The 23,511-nt window shown below is 42.8% G+C and overlaps 1 protein-coding gene across 3 annotated transcripts in view; it reads left to right on the top strand.

Annotated features, from left to right (window-relative positions):
* The window catches only part of tpk1 (thiamin pyrophosphokinase 1), a 299,450-nt gene that overhangs the window by 42,285 nt on the left and 233,654 nt on the right, over window positions 1-23,511 (top strand). For all 3 annotated transcript variants that reach the window (XM_078418374.1, XM_078418380.1, XM_078418367.1), the window contains exon 3: window positions 17,401-17,645. In XM_078418374.1, the coding sequence (XP_078274500.1) occupies window positions 17,594-17,645 (52 nt within the window). In that variant the 5' untranslated portion in view covers window positions 17,401-17,593. The remainder of the gene's footprint in view (window positions 1-17,400; window positions 17,646-23,511) is intronic.

Below are 23,511 nucleotides of genomic sequence, written 5' to 3'. Positions count from 1 at the left end.
GAATACTCACTTCGAATGCTATAAGCTTTCTGTGATTCTATGAAATAATTATTGATATTGGTTTATTACTGTCGTGTGTATTGCGGTGCAGTGAAAAGCTTCTGTTTGCATGCTATCCAATTAAATCAGATCATATTATACATAAGTATAATCAACCCAGACACAACAGATAGTACTAAAGAGAAAAATACCAGGGCACAGAATATAGTTTACAGCATTGTAGCCGTATTGATCCCGGGAAAAAGTATAATGATCACAATGAGGTAGATTGGAAGACCGGGGCTACACTCTAGCTTATAGGAGGATGGTTTAGTAGTCTGATAACAATGGACAAATCTGTTCCCGAGTCTGGTAACACGTGCTTTTAGGCTTTTGCATCTTCTGCCCGACAAGAGAGGGGAGAAGAGGGAATGACTGGGGTGAAAACGGTCTTTGATGATGTTGTATAAGAAAATAATTGCAGATGCTGGTACAAATCGATTTATTCACAAAATGCTGGAGTAACTCAGCAGGTCAGGCAGCATCTCGGGAGAGAAGGAATGGGTGACGTTTCGGGTCGAGACCCTTCTTCAGACTCTTCCCAGTGCAGTGTGAAGTGTAAATGGAGTGGATAGTGGGGAGGCTGGTTTGTGTGGTGGACTGAGCTATATCGAGAACTCTGAAGTTTCTCGCGGTCTTTGGCAGAGCTTTTCCTAAATCAAGCTGTGGTACAACTTGCTAGTATGCTTTCTTTGGTGCGATGAAAGCAACGTTGTTTAAAATCAATAACTTAGCTTTTACATTTTCTCCTAAATCTGTTTGCAGCAATCCCTTTTGAAATCAGTGGGACCATGTCCCACGCTAGGTCTAATCTGAGGATTTGAGTGATGTTTTGCTAGCGTAATGCTTGGGGTGCACAGGTTATTGCAGGCCTTCTGTTTAGTGTTGACTATTACAGTGCCCTCCATAACGTTTGGGACAAAGACCCATCATTTATTTATTTGCCTCTGTAATCCACAATTTGAGATTTGTAATAGACAAAAATCACATGTGGTTAAAGTGCACATTGTCAGATTTTAATAAAGGCCATTTTTATACATTTTGGTTTCACCATGTAGAAATTATAACAGTATTTATACATGGACCCCCCATTTCAGGGGACCATAATGTTTGGGACACAGCAATGTCATGTAAATGAAAGTAGTCATGTTTAGTATTTTGTTGCAGATGCTTTGCATGCAATGACTGCTTGAAGTCTGTGATTCATGGACATCACCAGTTGCTGGGTGTCTTCTCTGGTGATGCTCTGCCAGGCCTGTATTGCAGCCATCTTTAGCTTATGCTTGTTTTGGGGGCTAGTCCCCTTCAGTTTTCTCTTCAGCATATAAAAGGCATGCTCAATTGGGTTCAGATCAGGTGATTGACTTGGCCGCTCAAGGATTGAGTATTTTTTAGCTTTGAAAAACTCCTTTGTTGCTTTAGCAGTTTGTTTGGGATCATTGTCTTGCAGTAGAACGAACCGCCGGCCAATGAGTTTTGAGGTATTTGTTTGAACTTGTTTGAGTACGATATGTCTATACATTTCAGAATTCATTGTGCTACTACCATCAGTAGTTGTATCATCAATGAAGGTAAGTTAGCCAGTACCTTCAGCAGCCATACATGCCCAGGCCATCACACCCCCACCACCGTGTTTCACAGATGAGGTGGTATGCTTTGGATCTTGGGCAGTTCCTTCTCTCTTCCATACTTTGCTCTTGCCATCACTCTGATATAAGTTAATCTTCTTCTCATCTGTCCACAAGACCTTTTTCCAGAACTGTGGTTGCTCTTTTAAGTATTTCTTGGCAAACTGTAACCTGGCCATCCTATTTTTGCGGCTAACCAGTGGTCTGCATCTTGCAGTGTAGCCTCTGTATTTCTGTTCATGAAGTCTTCTGCGGAAAGTGGTTATTGACAAATCCACACCTGACTCCTGAAGAATGTTTCTGATCTGTGTTTGGGGATTTTCTTTATTATGGAGAGAATTCTTCTGTCATCAGCTGTGGAGGTCTTCCTTGGCCTGCCAGTCTCTATGCGATTAAGTAAGCTCACTGGTGCTCTCTTTCTTCTTAACAATGTTCCAAACTGTTGATTTTGGTAAGCCTAAGGTTTGGCTGATGTCTCTAACAGTTTTATTCTTGTTTCTCAGTCTCATAATAGCTTCTTTGACTTTCATTGGCACAACCTTGGTCCACATGTTCATAAACAGCAATAAATGTTACCAAAGGTGATGGAAAGACTGGAGGAAAGATTAGGTGCCGAGAGCTCTCTTTTACCTGCATTAAGGAGACATTTAAACACACCTGAGCAATTACAAACATAACAACCTGTCCCTAAATACCACCAAGACCAAGGAGCTGATCATCAACTTCCGTAGGTCACATAACGGGGAATATGCCCCGATCTCTATCAACGGGGACAGTGTGGAGAGAGTGTCCAGCTTCAAGTTTCTGGGCACTCACATTTCGGAGGACCTAACATGGTCCAATAACACTGCTGCGCTGGTCAAGAAGGCACAACAAAGACTGTTCTACTTAAGGACACTGAAAAAATCTGGTCTACCCCAACAGCTGCTGACGACCTTCTACCGCTGCACCATAGAGAGCATCCTAACGCATGGCATCCCTGTGTGGTACCTCAGCTGCACGGAGGCAGAAAGGAAAGCTCTACAGCGGGTAGTCCATAGAGCTCAGAGGGCCATCGGAACACAGCTACCAGACTTGGAGGGCATCTACAACACACGATGCCTCAGAAAAGCCACCAGCATCCACAAAGACTCTTCACACCCCTGCAACAGTCTGTTCGAACTCCTTCCATCGGGCAGACGATACAAGGCCTTCTACGCCCGCACCTCCAGACTCAGGAACAGCTTCATCCCCAGGGCCATAGCTGCTATGAACCAGTCCTGCTGAGCCGGATGGCCACAACGCATAGATCAACTTGCACTTTACCCTGTCTAAAAACTGTAACAATTGTTTCGTTTCGTTCGGTTGCTGTTAATTACTTAAATTATTGCATCGTATGGGAGGCGCATTCCCAATCTCGTTGTACCCCTGGGTACAATGACAATAAAGATATATTGTATTGTATTGTATTGTATATGGTGCCCTGAAATGGGGGGGGGGGGGGGGGGGGGGGGACTGTGTATGAACACAGCTGTAATTTCTACATGGTGAAACCAAAATGTATAAAAATATCCTTTAATAAAATCTGACAATGTGCACTTTAACCACATGTGATTTTTTCCATTACAAATCTCAAATTGTGGAGTACAGAGGCAAATAAATAAATGATGGGTCTTTGTCCCAAACATTATAGAGGGCACTGTACATAATGTTAGTGCACTCTGCAGTTCAAGTACTCCAGTCAGCATAATGCATTTCCTCCTCTTCCGATGAGCTTCTGAAATATCTGAAACTGATATGGGATAATCTTGAAAATTGTAGCAAATAAAAGTAACAAGGTAAAATGAACATTGTGTGCAAAGTTGATTTGCACTCGTCACACACGCAACACGTACGTCCCGCTGAATTACTCCAGTATTTTGTCTACCTTCGATTTAAACCAGCGTCTGCACTTCATTCCTACACATTTTGTCTGTTCCACTGCGAAATCTCCTCAAGGTATTTCTACTTTGAAGAAGTTCTCCTCCTCTCTCCGACGAGAGAGGAGGAGAATGCAACGAGTTAGCAACAGGCTGTGCCCGGGAATTGATTGCAGGGAAGGATGAATGAGATGACTGCGCGTTACAAGCCGGCTTTGTATCAGTCCAGCGGTGCCACACTGACCATGCTGAACGCTTGTGTAGGGAGGAACTGCAGACGCTGGCTTCAACCGAAGATGAGACACAAAAAGCTGGAGTAACTCAGCGGGTCAGGCATTTGAAATGATGAACTCTTACTGTACATGTACAGCGAGCCTCCAGAGTTCATTAGAGCTCCTCCTCGCTCACATCCCCCCCCCCCCTACACCCCAGCTCTATAGTGTGCCGTGGGTCACCAGGTGTCAGGTTTCCACTGCGTTTCTCATCACAATGATTTATCTAGTACTTTATCGGCACCGCGGCCGTCACATTGGAAACGGCGCCAGTGGAAACGGGGACGCGAAAGACCAGAGAGCTTAACGTCCACACAAGACGGCCAGGTCCACAGTTTGTCTGACCTCTTCCCTCTCGTGTCTTGCCATCTTTGAATTTGCAAGGAGTAGGAACCTTAGAACATGTTGTCCTTCACAATGTGTAGGGAGGAACTGCACATGCTGGTGTAAACCGAAGATAAACACAAAATGCTGTACTCAGCGGGACAGGCAGCATCTCTGGAGAGAAGGAATGGATGACGCCTTACGTCGAGAAGTATCTGATCCCGAAACATCACCCATTCCCTCTCTCCAGAGATGCAGGCTGTCCCGCCGAGTTACTCCAGCATTTTTTACCTAACGTGTCCTCCACAGCGTCACTTCAAGGGGAAGCGGCTTCCACACTGCGATGTCAACCATTGTATTGTAATAAGTGGAGAACCGATCTGCCATCCGTGGCCAGAGAGGCTTCACTTCATGCACTGGTATCGACCGTAGACACAAGTCAAGGCACATTTATGACACGCAGGGAAACAACAGTTAAGCAGCCTGATGTGATTAAGCACTATAATTACGTGGTGCCATTCATAAAGATTTTTGGTCGGGATTTTGGCGATTTTGGCTTCGGAGTATCTGGCAGAATCCTGGCAGAATTCTGGAACAAAACTGCGCCAATTTAACAGCTGCTGGGACCGAAGACGGTCCCGCTGTACTGGCAGCCATCGTGAAGTGCTTGCCTCCGGTACACCACTTGTCCTCCAGAAGGCGTTGCGTGGCAACGTTACGGGTCAGGGGTCATGACCTCGCCTGCCGTGCAAGAGCTCCAAAGGCAGAGTGACAAAAAAGATGCAGTGTGCATAATATAATTCTCAGTATTGTGTAACAGTTCCAGAGAAAAAGTCCAATGTCTGCAATGGGGTAGAGGTGAATCGGACAGTACCCTAACTTAACGAAGGACAGTTCAGAAGCCTGAAAGCAGAAGAGAAGAAGCTGTTCCTGAGTTTGGTGATGCATGCTTTCAAGCTTCTCTATCTCCTGTCCGACAGGAGCAGGAAGAAAGAGGAATAAACAAGGAGGGAAAAGTCTTTGATTATGTTGGCTGCTTTCCCAAGCCAGCATGGTGTGGATGGAATCAATGGTGGGGAGTTTGGTCTGTGTGATGGACTGGGCTACATTCACAACGCTCTGAAATTTCTCGCGGTCTTGGGCAGAGTTGTTCACAAATCAAGCTGTGCTCCAGCCTGACAGAGTGCTTTCTACAGTGCATCTGTAGAAGTTTGTAAGATTCATTGGAGACCTGATGAATTTCCTCGGTCTCCAGATGACTTCACCATTTCAAGATCAGAACTTCAGGTCAGAAGGTCAATCGAATATTTTTCTGGGCAGTAAAATATTTCAGCAGGAATAATTTACTGCTTTGCAAAACTTGGCACAAATAATTTGATACCAGTAAAAAACAATTGTGAGGTACATTTGTGTTGACATTTGTAGTGTCCTTGGGGTTGTATCTATCAGAGAAGGGAAGTGACATGGTTCAGCCTTTTCTGACTCAGCTTAATTGGTATGGCGCCTATCAAACTAACATGTCTAAGAGGTGACTGGTGTTAAAATTATGCATCTCAAGATGACCAGTGGCCGGTGGTGAGCCGGCCGCCAAGATGAAACCCAGCTCATTCTTATTGTAAAGCAAATGTTTTGTCGAAGTATACACCTAACCTGACTCAAGATTGATATGTGGTTGAAATATGCAAGTCGGAACAGGCCCTTCGGCCCATGGCATCCATGCTGACCACCGATCACCCGTTCCCACTATGTTATCCTGCTTTCGCATCCATTCCCTACACATCTGTGACAATTTATAGGGCAAATTTACAGAGGCTAATAAACCTACAATCTCGCATGTCTTTGGGATGTGGGAGGAAACGGAAGCATGCGGCATAGTAGCACAGCGGTAGAGCTGCTGCCTCACAGCGCCAGAGACCCAGGTTCGATCCTGACTAAGGGTGCTGTCTGTACAGAGTTTGTACATTCTTCCTGTGACCGTGTGGGTTTTCTGCGGTGTCCTCGGAAGACGTACAGGTTTGTAGGTTAATTGGCTTCTGTAAATTGCAAATTATTCCTCATTGTAGGATAGTGCTGGTGTCTGGGGTGATTGTTGGTTGGTATGGACTCGGTGGGCTGAAGGGTCTGTTTCCACGTTGTATCTCAAGTCTCAAGTAAAGAAACCCACGCAGTCACAGGGAGAACATGCGAACTTTACATAAACAGCACCCAAGGTCTGGATTGAACCTCGGTCTCTGGTGCTGTGAGGCAGCAGGTCTAACAGCTGCACCATTGCACCGTCCTATTGCAGCTTATTAAAATGAGAGTACAAGGAAAGATTGGTGAAATAGTGTAACAAAATGGTTAAGTTTTAAGACCTCAAGGAAGGATAGAATTTACTTTGGGTGCACCCTAGTGTAGAATTGATGGGCAGAAAGATTGATGTCTTCAACTTAAGATAGCAACAATCAACGTGCACTAAGTTATTGGCTTTGCACACTGTTGCATTTAGATTGATGCTCATCATTACCCCATTATTGGTTTTCTGTTCAGGTGCATTCAGATTAAGGACTGACCATGGAGCATGAAACTGTCTTGCATTCATTTCACTGAATTTAACTGTAGGAAGATATTAAAGTGGAGCAGCAAAAGCTGCAGATGCTGTAAATCTGAAAAACACAAAAAGCTGGAAACATTCAGCAAGCCAGGCAGCAAGTAGTGCATAGTCAGCAAAATCGTTGTCTGTTCATGTTGATGGTCATTCATTAGGATTAAAATGTAGAAAGCTGGCATTTTAAACTGCAAACAAGGGAGTGGATTGGAAGATTAAATATGAATGTCTGTGGTAGGTATAGACCAGGAAAAAGTGAATGACGCAGACTGGCGAAAACGTGTTCCTGCCAGATGCTCTATTTGAAGGAGGTGGAAGCGGGGGACGAGGGGGAAAGAAATGCTGGAACTGTGAGATACAGAATCATGTGACAGGAGTAGAATTAGGCCATTCAGACCATCGTCTACTCCGTCATTCAATCATGGCTGATCTATCTCTCCCTCCTAGCTCCATTCTCCTGCCTTCTCCCCATAACCTCTGACACCTGTACTAATCAAGAATCTATCTATCTCTGCCTTAAAAATATCCACTGACTTGGCCTCCACAGCCGACTGTGGCAAAGAATTCCATAGATTCACCACCCCGGTGACTAAAGAAATTTCTCCTCATCTCTTTCCTTCAGCCTATTTTATTGTGAACTTCCAAGTACTCTGTAACCTCATCCTTTATAATGGACTCTAAAATCTTACCAACCACCGAAGTTTCCACTATGCTGCTGTGATCCCTTCTTGTGCAGCGGGGTAATATTGGCAATTTTCCAATCTACACTCCTCAACAGCAATCTCTCATCCATCAGCAAACCCCAGCATCCTCTGCTCTTATTTCAGAACCAGCAAGTTTTGACGTCAATTGGAAACTAATCCACTAAAATACTTGAACTAAATTTTGAAGTCAACTGCAGTTGCATGTTTAGACGAGTGATGATGTGTTGCTCTTTAAACTAGACTGGGCTTCCTTGGTATCATACAGGAGGGCAAAGACAGACTAAAAGGTGAGAATGGAATGGAGAATTGAAGTGACAGGAATCTGGAAGCTCAGTTAACTCGGTGGATGTAGAAGGTGCATGATGGTTTGTTTGGTCATTGAGTTACACAGAAACAGGTCCAATGTCTCACTGTGGTCTTCAATTACTTTTCAATGTGGTGCATCATCAGCACAATGTGTTAATTCAGTTTCTCTCTCCAAAGACGCTGCTTGGTCTTTTGAACATTTCCAGCATTTTCTGTCCTTTCACATTCTCAACATCTGCAGTTTTTTGGAGCAAAGGACAAACTGCTGGTGGACGCAGTGGGTTGAGCATCATCTGTGGACAGAGTGATAGTTGTCATCTTTGGTTAAGGCTCTTCATCAGGACTACGTGTAGAGGGGAAATGGCCTGTATAAAGAGGAGAGTGGGAAGCATGAGGCAGGAGCTCAGAGGCAAAGGCCGATAGAGCCAGGTTGAAGAGGGGGAAATGGTGGAGGTCGTTCAACGCAGATGTTGCGTGACAGAGACAGATGAGAAGAGAGACAAAAAAGGGGTGGCGGGAGGGTAAGAGATGCTTGAGGCAGTAGATTCTTCAATCTGTTAAGTAATGAAGGTGATGTTAATCAGATGGAGGAGGGGATAGGAGTCCCCTCAGCAATAGTGTTTGGGTGATGAGCAGATGGGATAGGGTGGGGGAACCTCGGTGGATCAGGAGAAGAGAAAATGAAGCACAATGAGTTTGGGTTACCTGAACTGTTTGCATTTGGCCTAACCCTGGGTTCTGAACCTCCTGCCCGACAGTAGTATATAGAAGAGAGCATGGCCCGGATGAAGGGGATCCTTGATGGTAGGTACCGCCCTCTTGAGGCAGCACCTGGCGTAGATGGTTTTGGGGCTGAGGTGGGGCGTGCCCATGATGGACAGAGTTGAGTCCACCACTCTCTGCTGCCTCCTTGTATTCCTGTGCATTGGAATTGTCATATCGGGTCATGATGCATCCAGGATACTCTCTAAGGTGCATCTGTGGAAGTTAGAGTATTCAGAGAAAATACATAATCTGAAGGAACTCTGTAATTAATAAAATTAAGTCAATTTAGCTGATATTTTTAGTGTGTGTGTCCAATAGATTGGGGATGTACGGGTAGTAAAATTAGCCTCTTTGTCAAGGTTTCTTTGGAAGGGTTAAAAGATTGCAATAAAACAAGATTCCTGTGACGTCTGATGCAGTGAAGTGCTTTTCCAATTTACTATTCTATCTGTGCAAAAATCTTGCACGTGGTAATTTTTCCATACTTAATCATTTTACTGAGTAGAAATTCCCTCGATAAAAAAATACTGATTTTCCAATCTGAAGCTGTTTAAAATTTACATTTCAAATGTGTCGTCAATGCCAAGTAAATATAAACATAACCTGTATTTTGGGAGAGAAGTGGTGTGGTGTTGTCATTGTCAGGTACAGAGTTTGTTCAAGTGCCTGCGATTATCATGATTTGTTCTAGAGCGATGTATCTGCAATCACCTCGGGAATAATCAAAACCACAATTGCTGAACATCTGAAATTTAAAAATAGAAAAGCTTGGTATACGTCTGTTAACAACAACCAGCTCGCACCGTGGGCTTTAAACATCAGCAAAATTATATCCCAGCACTGCAGAAGCCCTATTGTATCTGCCTCCATCACCAGTCTTAGCAGGGTGCCCCAGGTACCCACCACTATCTGTGTAAAAAAAACTTGCCCTGCACATTTCCTTTAAACTGTTCCCCTTTCACCGTATTAATTGGAAGAGAAAACTTGAACAGAATCCCTATCCTCAAAAGCGAAGTCCTGCGTAAAGTGCGAAAGATTCGGCTGAAGGTCCTGGAATCATCTTCATCTAGCAGTGCTGAGTGCATGATGCATCTTCGAAGTTCAACTGAGGACCCCACTGTCACGCATGCTGGCTTCAATTAATTTCATTAGGTCCAGATGATATAGAAAGTTTGTTACAGCAAAGGTTGGAGGACCAGACAGCATCTCTGCTGTAGTATTACAGACTTGCATTCATCCACAGAAGGCATTGAGTAACTTCCGAAAACTATTCTAATAATTCTTCTCAAATCTGACCTCTATTACCAAGGATAAGGACGGCAGACAGATGTCGCATCTCAAAAACATCCTGATTTATCCTGCAGAAATGATAGTGGCATTGAAGTGGCTGTTAGATCGGTTAATGGATATGGAGGAAGATGGATCATGTGCCGGCGCATGAGATTAGTTTATCTGGGCATCACATTCGGCACAGACATTGTGGGCTGAAGGGCCTCTTCCTGTACCGTGCTTTTCTATGTTCTGCCAATATTTCTTCTTCATTCCTGGGTCTAGTCCAGTAACACATTTTGAAATAACAATTTTGGGATACTTCCACTTGAAAGACACAGGGGTTTGAGATGGTCATAGAGTCATACAGTGTGGGAATGGGCCCTTCGGCCCAACTGGCCCACACTGGCTAACATGTCCCGGCTACTCTAGTCCCACCTGCCTGCGCTTCGCCGATATCACTCCAAACCTGTCCTTTCCATGTACATGGTTAACTGTTTCTTAAACGTTGGGATAGTCCCTGCCTCAAACACCTCCTCTGACAACTCGTTTCATACACCCACCACCCTTTGTGTGAAAAAGTTACCTCTCAGATTTTTATTAAATCTTTTCCCCTTCACGTTGAACCTATGTCTTCTGGTCCTTGATTCACCTACTCTGGGCAAGAGACTCTGTGCATCTACCTGATCTATTCCTCTACACGATTTTATACACCTCTATAAGATCATCCCTCATCCTCCTATGCTCCATGAACTAGAGACCTAGCCTACTCAACCTCTCCCTCTAGCTCGCACCCTCTAGTCCTGGCAAAATCCTCGTAAATCTTTTCCGAACCCTTACAAGCTTGACAATATCTTTTCTATAACATGGTGCCCAGAACAGAACACAATATTCTAAATGCGGTCTCACCAATGTCTTATACAACTGCAACATGACCTCCCAACTTCTATACTCAATACTCTGACTGATGAAGACCAATGTGCCAGAAGCCCTTTTGACCACCCTACCTGCGACTCCACCTTCAAGGAACCATGCACCGGCACTCCTAGATCCCTCTGCTCCACAACACTACCCGGAGCCTTACCCTTCACTGTGTAGATCCTGCCCATGTTAGACTTCCCAAAATGCAACACTTCACATTTCTCTGTATTAAATTACATCAACCATTCCTCAGCCCACCTGGCCAACTGATCAAGATCCTGCTGCAATTTTTCACAACCATCATCACTCTGGGCAAAACCACCCACTTTTGTATCATCTGCAAACTTGCTACTCTTTCCATGTCCGTTCTCATCCACTGGTAATTCATTACTGCCTCCCCATGGAGGGAACTAGGTGTTTCTGTGCATAAATCACAAAAACTTGGAGCTGCAGCAAGTTTTTAAGAAGGCAAATGGCAGATTCACCTTACTATAAGGGGGTTGGAGCTTAGAAATAGAGAATGTAGGTACTATTGCACAGCTGATGTATTGTGCACAGTTTTGGCCCCCTTATGTAGTGAAGGATATATTTGCATTGGAGACAAAGTAATTCAGGGATGGGAAGGTGGTTATATCACGAGCTGCTAAAGACGTTGGGTCTGTATTCTTTAGAATTTAGTAGAAAGAAGAATGGTTTTCTTGAAACATATAGGATCTGAAGGGACATGACATGGTAGATTTTGAAAGGTTGCACTGGCGGGAGTGTGCCAAGCAAGGGGATATTGATGCAGGATAATATGGCGGTTATTTAAAACCTACATGCATAGGAACCTCTTTGGAATTCTCTATCTTAGAGGATCACGGAGGTTGGATTATTGGAGGTATAAAGTGTAGATGTGGATACGTTATTGGAAGATTGAGGATTGAGGACAATGGGGTACAGGCGCAGAAAAGGAATTGAGGCCAAAGGCAGATAACCAGATGACAATAATGCATGGTGGGGCAGAATGAAGGGACCAGTGGCCTATTTACATTTCTATTTGTGTGTTCTTGTGAGCCCACATCCAATTAGTTAATGTTTAAAAATAAAACTCTACAGATTGATTGTAAATGCAGAACATGTGTTTGGGCCACCCACAGACAGGTCACAGAAATGAAAACAAAGGAAAAGATAAAAGAGAGACATCAAAAATCATCTTTGAACAGATGGTTGCAAAGAGTGCAAGAATAAAAATATTGATTAGTGTGGGGATTGTTGAGTGATTGAATCCCATCAAAGCACACACTTAGACATTAAAGAATTATAACTATAACTTGTATCTTTTATGGCCTCCGACTTCAGAAGAAAATTTATAAATAATGGTATGTATCAAAAATAATATTCAGTAGATAAACTAAAATAATGAACCAAACCAAATATTAAGTGAGTACTAAAATTGAGACGCAGCAGACTACATTTGCAGGGATCTTAAGGAAAGTCAAAGTACTGGAGGATCTCAACACGCCAGACAGCATCTGTGCAGAGAGATGGACAAATGATGTTTTGGATAGGGCCACTTCGTCAGACAATGATCTGGGAAGGAAGGAGTCAAGAGAATAGTTTGATTCAAGCAGCAGCCATAGCCCTTAGGTTAGGTGATGGCCTGGATTTGAGGATATGTTTGAAAGTCAGGCAGTTATAGTGATTTGGGGCATTGATGCAGGAGCCCATACCTTTGACCTTTGCCCATCGGGAATGAGGTGCAAGCTGCCGGAATAAATAATAACGAACTAGATAAAAAGATGAGCAATGTTCCCACTGTGCATGGTAAACTGTACATCCAACTGCGAGAGTGCAAAGAATATCATGTTGGGTTTATGGTCATGCGCATAAATACGGTAAGGAACATAAAATACATTAAATACGCACAAATTACACACATTTTGAAAAGAAAGAAGACTGCTCAAAACGACGACATTAATGCAAAAACATTTTTTTTAAAACAGCAGATCTATGGTAGTGCAAGAGGTGGACTATTGTTGTGGAAGTAGTATTGGAGTTGTGTAGGTTGGTTCAAGAACCTGAGAGGACGGTAGCTGTTTCTGAACCTGGTGTCGTGCAACTAAAAGCTTCTGTACCTCCTGCTCAACAGTAGCAGTAAGAAGAATGCATGGCCCAGACAAAATCTACGAGCAAAAAATAGGCCATTTGGCCCATCGAGTCTATTCCCCCATTCAATCATGGCATGGCCCGGATAGGTCTCTACAGCCATGAGCATCAGCCCTCATGATTATATTATGTGTATGGTGCAAGGATATGAAACAGTCAATCCGGCAAAACCATATTTAAGATATTATATGGTTTTTGTTAAGTCTCTATCTAATCTACTATCTTATCCAGCTTGAATAAACTAAAATAGAAATATACATCATTAAAATTATTTACAATAAGAACGTGGATACACCCCAATTCATATATCCAAAGGAAAACATAAACAGGGAGTAGATGCTTCAAAACATGCCCACCCATGCAATTGCTCAACATGGTGAATGCTATGAGACAAAAGCATCTATAAAATCCCAGCAATAACCCATCAGTTCCAAAAATGCCTCCGTCTCCTTGACTGATGTCGTAATGGATAACTTTTGCAATCATAAAACCATCTACTGTAGCAAGAGTAAATTCTGCTTGCATTAGCTCTTTCAAAGAGCAATCAAATTATCCTAAAAAAAAATTTCTCCTTCAAATATTTATCTATTTCCTTTGTTAGACGGTTATTGAATTTGCTTTCATCTTTGTATTAAATCCTAATCAATTGTTACATAACACTTTTACAGATGTTGCCTATTGTTCACCTTAAATCAGCTTAAATTTTATGCTTTCAAGTTGAGCCATGGGAAACATTTTCTCGTCAATTACTTTCTCCAAATTCACCACGATTTAGATGCTTGTATCAAATCTCTTCTGATTCTTCTCTGCTCTAATGAAAATATACAGAACTGTTTTGCTAAGTTCAAAAATTTGAAGTCTTGTCCTTGACTTCTTGAATCCTTTTAAAAAATGTGACTTTTATTCTTTCTGATCTTTCATTCTTTTTTGCGTTGAATTTTGCGTTCCAGATATCCACTAACCATTGTGCATTGCTATCTTCCACAAGTATAATAACATTTCCAAGTTTCATAAATCTGCAAATTTAGTTTGGCATGATGATCTCAAATCTTATGCAGATTTTGTTTTCATTTCTTCAGCTTTTCTTCAACCTCGAGAGATGTTCCTTCCTTATAAGATTGCTATCCTGTGCTGCTTTGGTTATTTACTATATTTCTCTTCGCAATTCCCAAAGGCTTTTTAACAATTAATCATCTGTATGCATCTATAATCTTGTCCATCCCTTCACAGACTCACTGGAATTAACGTGTTAACAACTTCTGTAATAACTTCTTGAAATAACTTCTGAAATAACCTTTTCCCAGTTTTAACAGGGCCTTTAATCTAAAACATTAATTCTGTTTCTTAAATCTGCCTGATCTGCTGAGTGTTTCCAGTATTTTGTGTGTATATCACAAACGGCAAAGGTCCCAGTTATGATCTTTGTGAAACGCTACAGGTCACAAGCATCCAGTTAGTATAACATTCCTCGATCACTACCTCTGTCTTCCAGGGTCAAGTCAACTTTGGATCCAATCTACCAAGTCACTGTGGACCCCCATGTGCCTGGATCAACCTACCGCAAGGGACTGTTGGAAGCTTTATTAAAGTCCACACATACAACATCCACTGCACTACCCTCATCAATCATCATTGCCAACTTCTCTAGTTTAGTTTTAGATTGGAGATACAGCATGGAAATGGGTCCATTGAGTCTGCACCAACCAACAATCAACCATACATATATATTCCTTTATTCATCCCACACCAGGAAAATTTACAGTGTTACAGCAGCAAAGTGGATAGCAAGAGAGCAAGAGAGCAAGAGATCATTCATTATAAATAAAAGATACATACATTGTCATCAGTTTTCTGTGTGTTCTTAGCTGTTATTGTTGACTCGTCTGCTGGGAGCAGTACTGGTTGTGCAGTCTCACAGCAGCGGGAAGAAAGGACCTCCTATATCTCTCCTTCACGCACGGGGTGAAGGAGTCTGTCACTGAAGGAGCTACTCAGTGCAGTGACAGTGTCCTGCATGGGGTGGGAGTCGTTGTCCAGCAGCGATGTTAGTTTTGCCATCATCCTCCTTTCTCCCACCACCTGCACTGATTCGAGGGGGCAACACAGGACAGAGCTGGCTTTCCTGACCAGCTTGTCAAGTCTCTTCCCTTCCGCCGCTGAGATGCTGCTGCTCCAGCAGACCACTCCATAGAAAATGGCCGATGCCACCACTGTGTTGTAGAAGGTCCTTAGGAGTGCCCCCTGCACTCCAAAGGACCCGAGTCTCCTTAGCAGATAAAGTCTGCTCTGGCTCTTTCTGTATAGCGCATCGGTGTTTTCAGTCCAGTCCAGTTTATTGTTGAGGTAGACATCCAGGTACATATAAGAATCCACCCTCTCGATATCCATTCCCTGGATGTTCACCGGTGTCAGGGAGACCTGGCTGCGCCTGCGGAAATCTACCACCATCTCCCTGGTTTTCCCCGCGTTGATCCGGAGGCAGTTCCACTGGCACCAGTCCACAAACTCCTTGATCAGTTCTCTGTATGCCCTGTCCTCGTCACCCGTGATTACATACACCTGTTCCATGTTATCCCAGTTACACATCCTCCACATTCGGGGCAATTTACAGAAGTCAATTAACCTACAAACCAGAACGTCTTTGAGATGTGGGAGGAAACTGGAGCACCTGGACAAAACCCATATGGTCACAGGGAAACATACAAACTCCGTACAGATAGCATCCATAGTCAGGATTAAACCCGGGTCTCTGGCTCTATGAAACAACAACTCTACCACTGGGCAACTGTACCTAAAGCTCAAGATCGTAAGGCATAACCACTCCTGCACAAAGCTTTGCTGACTGTCCCTTATAAATCACTGTTTTCCCAAATGTGAGTAGATTCTATCCCAAAGCATCTTCTCTAACAATATCCCTACCATTACTTTCAGGCTTATATCTGCCCAAATTGGCAAGATTATACCTGGTGCCTTTTTTTAACAAAGGAACAGGATTGACTATTCTCCAGTCCACAGTGACCCTGTCTGTGGCTCGAGAAGATGCAAAGATCTGTGTCAAAGTCCCAGTGATTTATTCTTTTGACTCCCTCAATACCCTGGGATAGATCCATCAGGCCGTGGAAGTTTACTCACCTTAATGTTCTTCAAAACACCCATCACCCCAACTTTAGAATTTAGAGATACAAGGCGAAAACAGGCCCTTCAGCCCACCCAGCCCTCGCCGACCAGCAATCATCCTGCACACTAACACTATTCCACATACTAGGGACAATTAATTTACAGTTTGCACAAGCCAATTAACCTACAAACCTGCATGTCCTTGCAATGTGGGAGGAAACCGAGCACCCCGAGAAAACCCATGTGGTCATAGGGAGAACGTACAAACGCCATACAGACAGCACCCGTAGTCAGGATCAAACCTGGATCTCTGGCACTGTAAGACAGCAGCTCTACCGCTGCGCCACTTAAGAAACTGCTGCCTCTTTCTTCATATCAACGTACCCTAGAATATCAATATGCCCCTCGTCTCTCCTTCATCCATGTCCTTCCAGCTGAAAGCCAATGCAAAGTGCTCATTTGGTATCTTTCCCATTTTTTCTGGCTAAAGGCATAAATTCCCTCCTTTGTTCTTGAGTTGCCCTATCCTTTACTTAGCTACCCTCTTGTTTTTAATGTGTGTATAAAATGCTGTGGGACTTCCCTTTATCCAACTCTGCTTTTACCTCTCTTGATTCGCTGTTTAAGTTCTTTCCTATTTCTTTTATATTCCTAAAGGGCCCTGTCAGAATTCAGTTTCCTAAACTTTATGTAGTGTTGGAAAAATCTTGGATATAAATTCAAATATACTGGTTTAGAGACAATATAAAGATGAAAGTTAAGATTATTTATATATTACCACAGGGTGGCGCAGCTGGTAGAGCTGATGCCTCCCAGCACAAGAGACTCGGGTATGATCCTGACCCTGTATTCTGTCTGTGGGGAGTTTGTATGTTCTCCCTTTGACCGCGTGAGTTTCCACCGGGTGCTCCAGTTTCCCCCCTCATCCCAAAGACGTGCAGGTTTGTTGGTTAATTGTCTTCCATAAATTGTCCCTGATGTAGAGACAGTTGGGTGACATAGAACTAGTGTTGATGGGTGATCAATGGTCGATGTTGACTCGGTGGACCGAAGAGCCTGTTTCCATGCCTCTGTAAATTGCCACTGGTGTGAAGGGAGCATATGAGAAGGTGGGATAACATTGAACTTGGGCGAACTGGTGGTCAGCGTGGACGCGATGGGCCAAAGAGGCAGTTTTCATGCAGTTTCTCTAAACTAAAAGATAAACATTAAACGGGTTTGGCAAAATATATCTATTTGATAGTACACGTTGCTGCAACGTTATGAAGTGAGCTATTATTTCTGAAGTCCTAATTTGTGCATAATCTGGTATATTTACTGATCTGGCATGAATCCAATGCCGTTAATTGTTACTCATTGTAGTTCAGATATTTAAAAGTTGTTCAGTATGGTTGATACAATTTTATTTTTGTTTCGTTTCAGAGTCATTGAGGGAGAACAAAATCCTATACGTGTAGGAAGGAACCGCAGATGCCGTTTTAAACCAAAGATAGACACAAAAAGCTGGAGTAACTCAACGGGTCAGGCAGCATCTCTGGAAAAAAGGAACAAGTGACGTTTCGGGGCAAGACCCTTCTTCAGACCTTATACTGACCTTCAGTCAAATCCTACACTGATGGCTGCCGCAGATGATATGTTCATTCCTCTGGAGTGTTTTCTTCCTGCAGGTACTTTTATTTATTTTCAAACAATACATTGTATATTTTCTGCCACTACTTGTCATTCATTTGACGTTTACACTTGAATGCATCATTTAAGATAACATGGGCATTTTGTCTCGAGAAAAGAATATGGAATCTTTATACTGAAGTGGATCTGTGTTGTGATGTGCTCACTATGATAACTGTAATGTAATCAGGGTTATTTCAAATTGTGTCTACTCTCCATTTTTTCCCCCAAACAATTTCTTAAATTGATCTCTGCCCATTGATCACGTTTTGACTCATGGTTACAAACAAAATATTAAAATTCATTGGTGGCAGCAACTCAGATGAGTGTTATTTCAGACAAACCTCAATTAAAATATCACATTGCAAAATGATTCACCAGACAACCTCAGGTGATTAAAACTGCACGATAAATATTAACCATTCTGTCCTTAATTACACATATTCTTTGTAATAAAGGGTGGCACAGTGATGCAACAGATAGCGTCACAACACGAGACCCGGGCTCGATCATGACTTCAGGTGCCATCTGTGTGAAGTTGCAGGAGCTCGCCAGAACCACCATGTCCGAGCACCATGAGGAGTTAATTAGCAAGCAGACCCGTCCACTCTTTACCTTGCCCAAGGATGCTGTACGGAATGGCACGGTTAGGTGAGACAGGGCTGTGCCATGTAAAACAGATCAGACAGCAGCATAGATGGAAGCATGCATTGTGCTTCAAGCCTATAGAGTCATAGAGTGATACAGTGTGGAAACAGGCCCTTCGGCCCAACTTGCCCACACCAGCCAACAATGTTCCAGCTACACTAGTCCCACTTGCCTAAGCTTGGTCCATATCCCACCAAACCTGTCCTATCCATGTAAAAGAAAATTAAATCAGAATTCTCTCTCCTGAGCTTGACTAAATCACCCCTGCTAGTTTAGTTTATTGTCCGAGGTACAGTGAAAAGCGTTTTTGTTGTGTGCTAATCAGTCAGCGGAAAGACTATACGATTACAATCGAGCCATCCACAGTGTACAGATACATAATAAAGGGGATAAGGTTTAGTGCAAGATAAAGTCCAATTGGGTCTGAAGTCCAAGGGTCTCCAGTGAGGTAGATAGTAGCTCAGAATCGCTCTCTAGTTGTTGATAGGATGGTTCAGTTGCCTGATAGCAGCTGGGAAGAAACTGTCTCTGAATCTGGTGGTGTGCATTTTCACACCCCTTGCCAGATGGGAGAGGGGAGAAGAGGGAGTGACCAGGGTGAGACTTGTCCTTGATTACACTGGTGGCCTTGCCGAGGCAGCGTGAAGTATAAATGGAGTCAGTGGAAGAGGGGTTGGTTTGTGTGATAGTATGGGCTGCAACCACAATTCTCCGCAATTTCTGCTGTCTTGGATGGAGCCGTTCTCAAACCATTCTGTGATGCATTCTGACAAAATGCTTTCTACAGCGCATCCGTAGAAATGAGAGAGAATGAACATAGCAAAGTTGAGTATTAATTCAGATTGGTATTTTTGTTCATTTTTTGTTATATGCAACAGAATTGTACACATTGAAAAGCAGTAATATCAAGGTAACCTACCAATATTTGTATAGTTGCATGCTGCCTCTTTCTTTCAAAAAGCAGTAAAAATAAAATAAAATTGTGAATAAAACTTGATGGGAAAAATATTTCATCATCCAATATATATATATATATATATATATATAATCTCAAATTATAGATAACTTTAAAAATGGAGCATTGTTGATCTTGATCAAAATTTTAATGAAAATGTCAAACAGTTGAGAAATATTTATTTCACAGGAAAAGAGAAAATTAATTTGTACCTCAATGGCTGCTAACAGAATTACATTGGAATAGACCTGGAATTGAAATTAAATCATTTCCTAGTTTATCTTTAAGTATTTTGAAGCACCTTTTTATATTGGTATGTTTTCATCGTTCAAGAATTAAAACACTCTTATATTATGACTCTTATGACCAAATCCATATGATCAATTTTATTTCTTCTTGTACTGATATCATTAACCACATGTTGAGAATAAAACTGTCATTTGTCCACCCTAGAAGAACATTGGAATAAAATAAACAATGTTTTAAAATATTTTGCAAGTTATACCTTGAATAATGTATTTAATTTTGAAATTTTAAAGTGCAAAAAATAGGACACGTACAAGGTGTCACATTTTTTGGTCATCTTAATAGAAAGTACAACGTAACCACCATTCTCTGATTAAAAGTCAACATGCCTTCCAGGGCAAAAACAAGTATTGCCTTGATGGAGCTTTGATACTGTGAATTGCAGCTGTATCATTGTGGTTCTAGTAATAACACTGTTAAAATACTGGCAAAGTGACTAACCTCCGCTGGCTTCGGGCATTAATTGAGTTTAAATATCAGCATGGCTGGTACTGGTACAATTTCTGTGACGGCTTGAATTAATAAGGTATATCAGGATTGTGGAAGTTAGTAATTGAATGTTAAATCTTTATAAATTATACTCAAATACTTCCAAAGAATATGTGAACTGCTCTCAGGCATATGCACTCAGAAACAATTTTATTTTTCATTATATGTGATTATGTATGTAAACACACAATGTACAACCATATAAAGCACTTGTGACAGATGACTTGTGTATTTTTTTTCCATCTATCAGAAGCTCTAATTATTGATGAAATAATTATTTACAATTATAAAAATGCAGTCATTTAATACTTAAGGTCAAGATTCAATTTAAAATGGACTATGGGAGGAGGGCGGGAGGGCAGTGTCTGTTATTGCTGATTGTCCACTACAACCGAGCAAGGTATTATCATTAAATGTAGATGAAACTAAGAACTGCTGGAGTAACAGCGGATCGGGCAACATCATTTGATAGATGACGTTGAGACCTTTCTTCAAACTGATGCAGTCTGCTGAGTTACTCCAGCACTTTGTGTCGTTTCACCTTAAAACTAGGTTCTACTGCCGCCGGTCGGCACCAGTGAGCCCTTTCTTCACCCACTGCAATGTCTGGTGACAAGGCTCACGTTGTAGCCCCTGGAGACAGCACTTTCTTCAGATTGCTGCCACTGACAAGATGTGCTTGGTTCCCGTGGGGTTCCCACCTGCTACTGTTTCCGAGGTGGAGTCCGTCGGCAACTCCGGGTGAGAAGGAGGAGGAGGCGGGTGTGGAGAGGCCGAGTGGACAGAGCGACGGGACAAGGAGGTGATGGCGGCGGTGGAGCAGGGAGCAGACAAAGCCACGCCGATGGGAAGAAGCAGCGGCTGGTGGGAGGGGAGGGAGCCTCACGATGACCAAGCACGTACTGTCGGTGCCGGCGGCCTGAAGAAAGAGCTGTCCCCAGGGGTTACAATGTGAGCCGCAACAACAGCTGTGTCAACTGAACAGTGCAGCAGGTGAAGAAATGTTGGGGGCGAGGTGCGAGCCGGGGTGGTATCAGCAGGTCCGTCCGCTATATCCAAAATCCATTAAAACAAGGTCTTACAGTGTTCACAAACCACATAATATATATGAGTATACCTTAACAAATCATGATTATCTAGAGATGGTTGCTAAATATCAAAGACCTCTGGTTGATAATGTTTGAATGCATGTTGTTGCAAATAGACAATAGACAATAGGTGCAGGAGGAGGCCATTCAGCCCTTCGAGCCAGCACCATCATTCAATGTGATCATGGCTGATCATTCTCAATCAGTACCCCGTTCCTGCCTTCTCCCCATACTATCCTTAAGAGCTCTATCTAGCTCTCTCTTGAAAGTATTTAGAGAACTGGCCTCCACTGCCTTCTGAGGCAGAGAATTCCACAGATTTACAACTCTCTGACTGAAAAAGTTTTTCCTCATCTCTGTTCTAAATGGCCTACCCCTTATTCTTAAACTGTGGCCCCTGGTTCTGGACTCCCTCAACATTGGGAACATGTTTCCTGCCTCTAACGTGTCCAATCCCTTAATAATCTTATATGTTTCAATAAGATCCCCTCTCATCCTTCTAAATTCCAGTGTATATAAGCCTAGTCGCTCCAGTCTTTCAACATACGACAGTCCTGCCATTCTGGGAATTAACCTAGTAAACCTACGCTGCACGCCCTCAATAGCAAGAATATCCTTCCTCAAATTTGGAGACCAAAACTGCACATAGCACTCCAGGTGCAGTTTCACTAGGGCCCTGTACAACTGTAGAAGGACCTCTTTGCTCCTATACTCAACTCCTCTTGTTATGAAGGCCAACATTCCATTGGCTTTCTTCACAGCCTGCTGTACCCGCAGTGACTGATGCACTAGGACACCCAGATCTCGTTGTACATCCCCTTTTCCTAACTTGACACCATTCAGATAATAATCTGCCTTCCTATTCTTACCACCAAAGTGGATAACCTCACACTTATCCACATTAAACTGCATCTGCCATGCATCCGCCCACTCACACAACCTGTCCAAGTCTCCCTGCAACCTCATAGCATCTTTCTCACAGTTCACACTACCACCTAGCTTTGTATCATCTGCAAATTTGCTTATGTTACTTTTAATCCCTTCATCCAAGTCATTCATGTATATTGTAAATAGCTGCAGTCCCAGCACCGAGCCTTGTGGTACCCCACTAGTTACTGCCTGCCATTCTGAAAGGGACCCATTTATCCCCACTCTTTGCTTTCTGTCTGCCAACCAATTTTCTATCCATGTCAGTTCCATGTGCTCTAATTTTGCACACTAATCTCCTATGTGGGACCTTGTCGAAGGCTTTCTGAAAGTCAAGGTACACTGCATCCACCAGCTCTCCCATGTCCATTTTCCAAGTTACATCCTCAAAAAATTCCAGAAGATTAGTCAAGCATGATTTCCCTTCGTAAATCCATGCCGACTCGGAACGATCCTGTTACTGCTATCCAAATGCTCCGCAATTTCGTCTTTTATAATTGACTCCAGCATCTTCCCCACCATTGATGTCAGAATAACTGGTCTATAATTTCCTGTTTTCTCTCTCCCTCCTTTCTAAAAAAGTGGGATAACATTAGCTACCCTCCATTCCACAGGAACTGATCCTGAATCTATAGGACATTGGAAAATGATCACCAATGCGTCCATGATTTCTAGAGCCACCTCCTTAAGTACCCTGGGATGCAGACCATCAGGCCCTGGGGATTTATCAGCCTTCAGTCCCGTCAATCTACCCAACACGATTTCCTGCCTAATGTGAATTTCCTTCAGTTCCTCCGTCACCCTAGGATCTCTGGCTACTAGAACATCTGGGAGATTGTTTGTATCTTCCTTCGTGAAGACAGATCCAAAGTACCGGTTTAACTCGTCTGCCATTTCCTTGTTCCCCGTAATAAATTCCCCTGCTTCTGTCTTCAAGGGACCCACAGTCGCCTTAACTATTTTTTTCCTCTTCACATACCTAAAGAAGCTTTTACTATCCTCCTTTATATTATTGGCCAGCTTACCTTCGTACCTCATCTTTTCTCCCCATATTACCTTTTTAATCATCTTCTGTTGCTCTTTAAAAGATTCCCAATCCTCTGACTTCCCGCTCTTCTTTGCTATGTTATACTTCTCTTTTATTTTTATGCTGTCCTTGACTTCCCTTGTCAGCCACGGGTGCCTCTTACTCCCCCTTGAATCTTTCCTCCTCTTTGGGATGAATTGATCCTGCAACTTCTGCATTATTCCCAGGAATACCTGCCATTGCTGTTCCACCGTCTTCCCTGCTACGGTCTCCATCCAGTCAAATCTGGCCAGCTCCTGCCTCATGCCTCTGTAATCCCCTTTGCTATACTGTAATACTGACACTTCCGATTTTCCCTTCTCCCTCTCAATTTGTAGATTAAAACTTATCATATCAAAGTTTTCTTATTTTATTTAGATTTTGAT

Source organism: Rhinoraja longicauda, chromosome 2, assembly GCF_053455715.1.
Source record: "Rhinoraja longicauda isolate Sanriku21f chromosome 2, sRhiLon1.1, whole genome shotgun sequence".
Taxonomy (NCBI): domain Eukaryota; kingdom Metazoa; phylum Chordata; class Chondrichthyes; order Rajiformes; family Arhynchobatidae; genus Rhinoraja; species Rhinoraja longicauda.
This window is presented reverse-complemented; position numbering and strand designations above follow the sequence as displayed.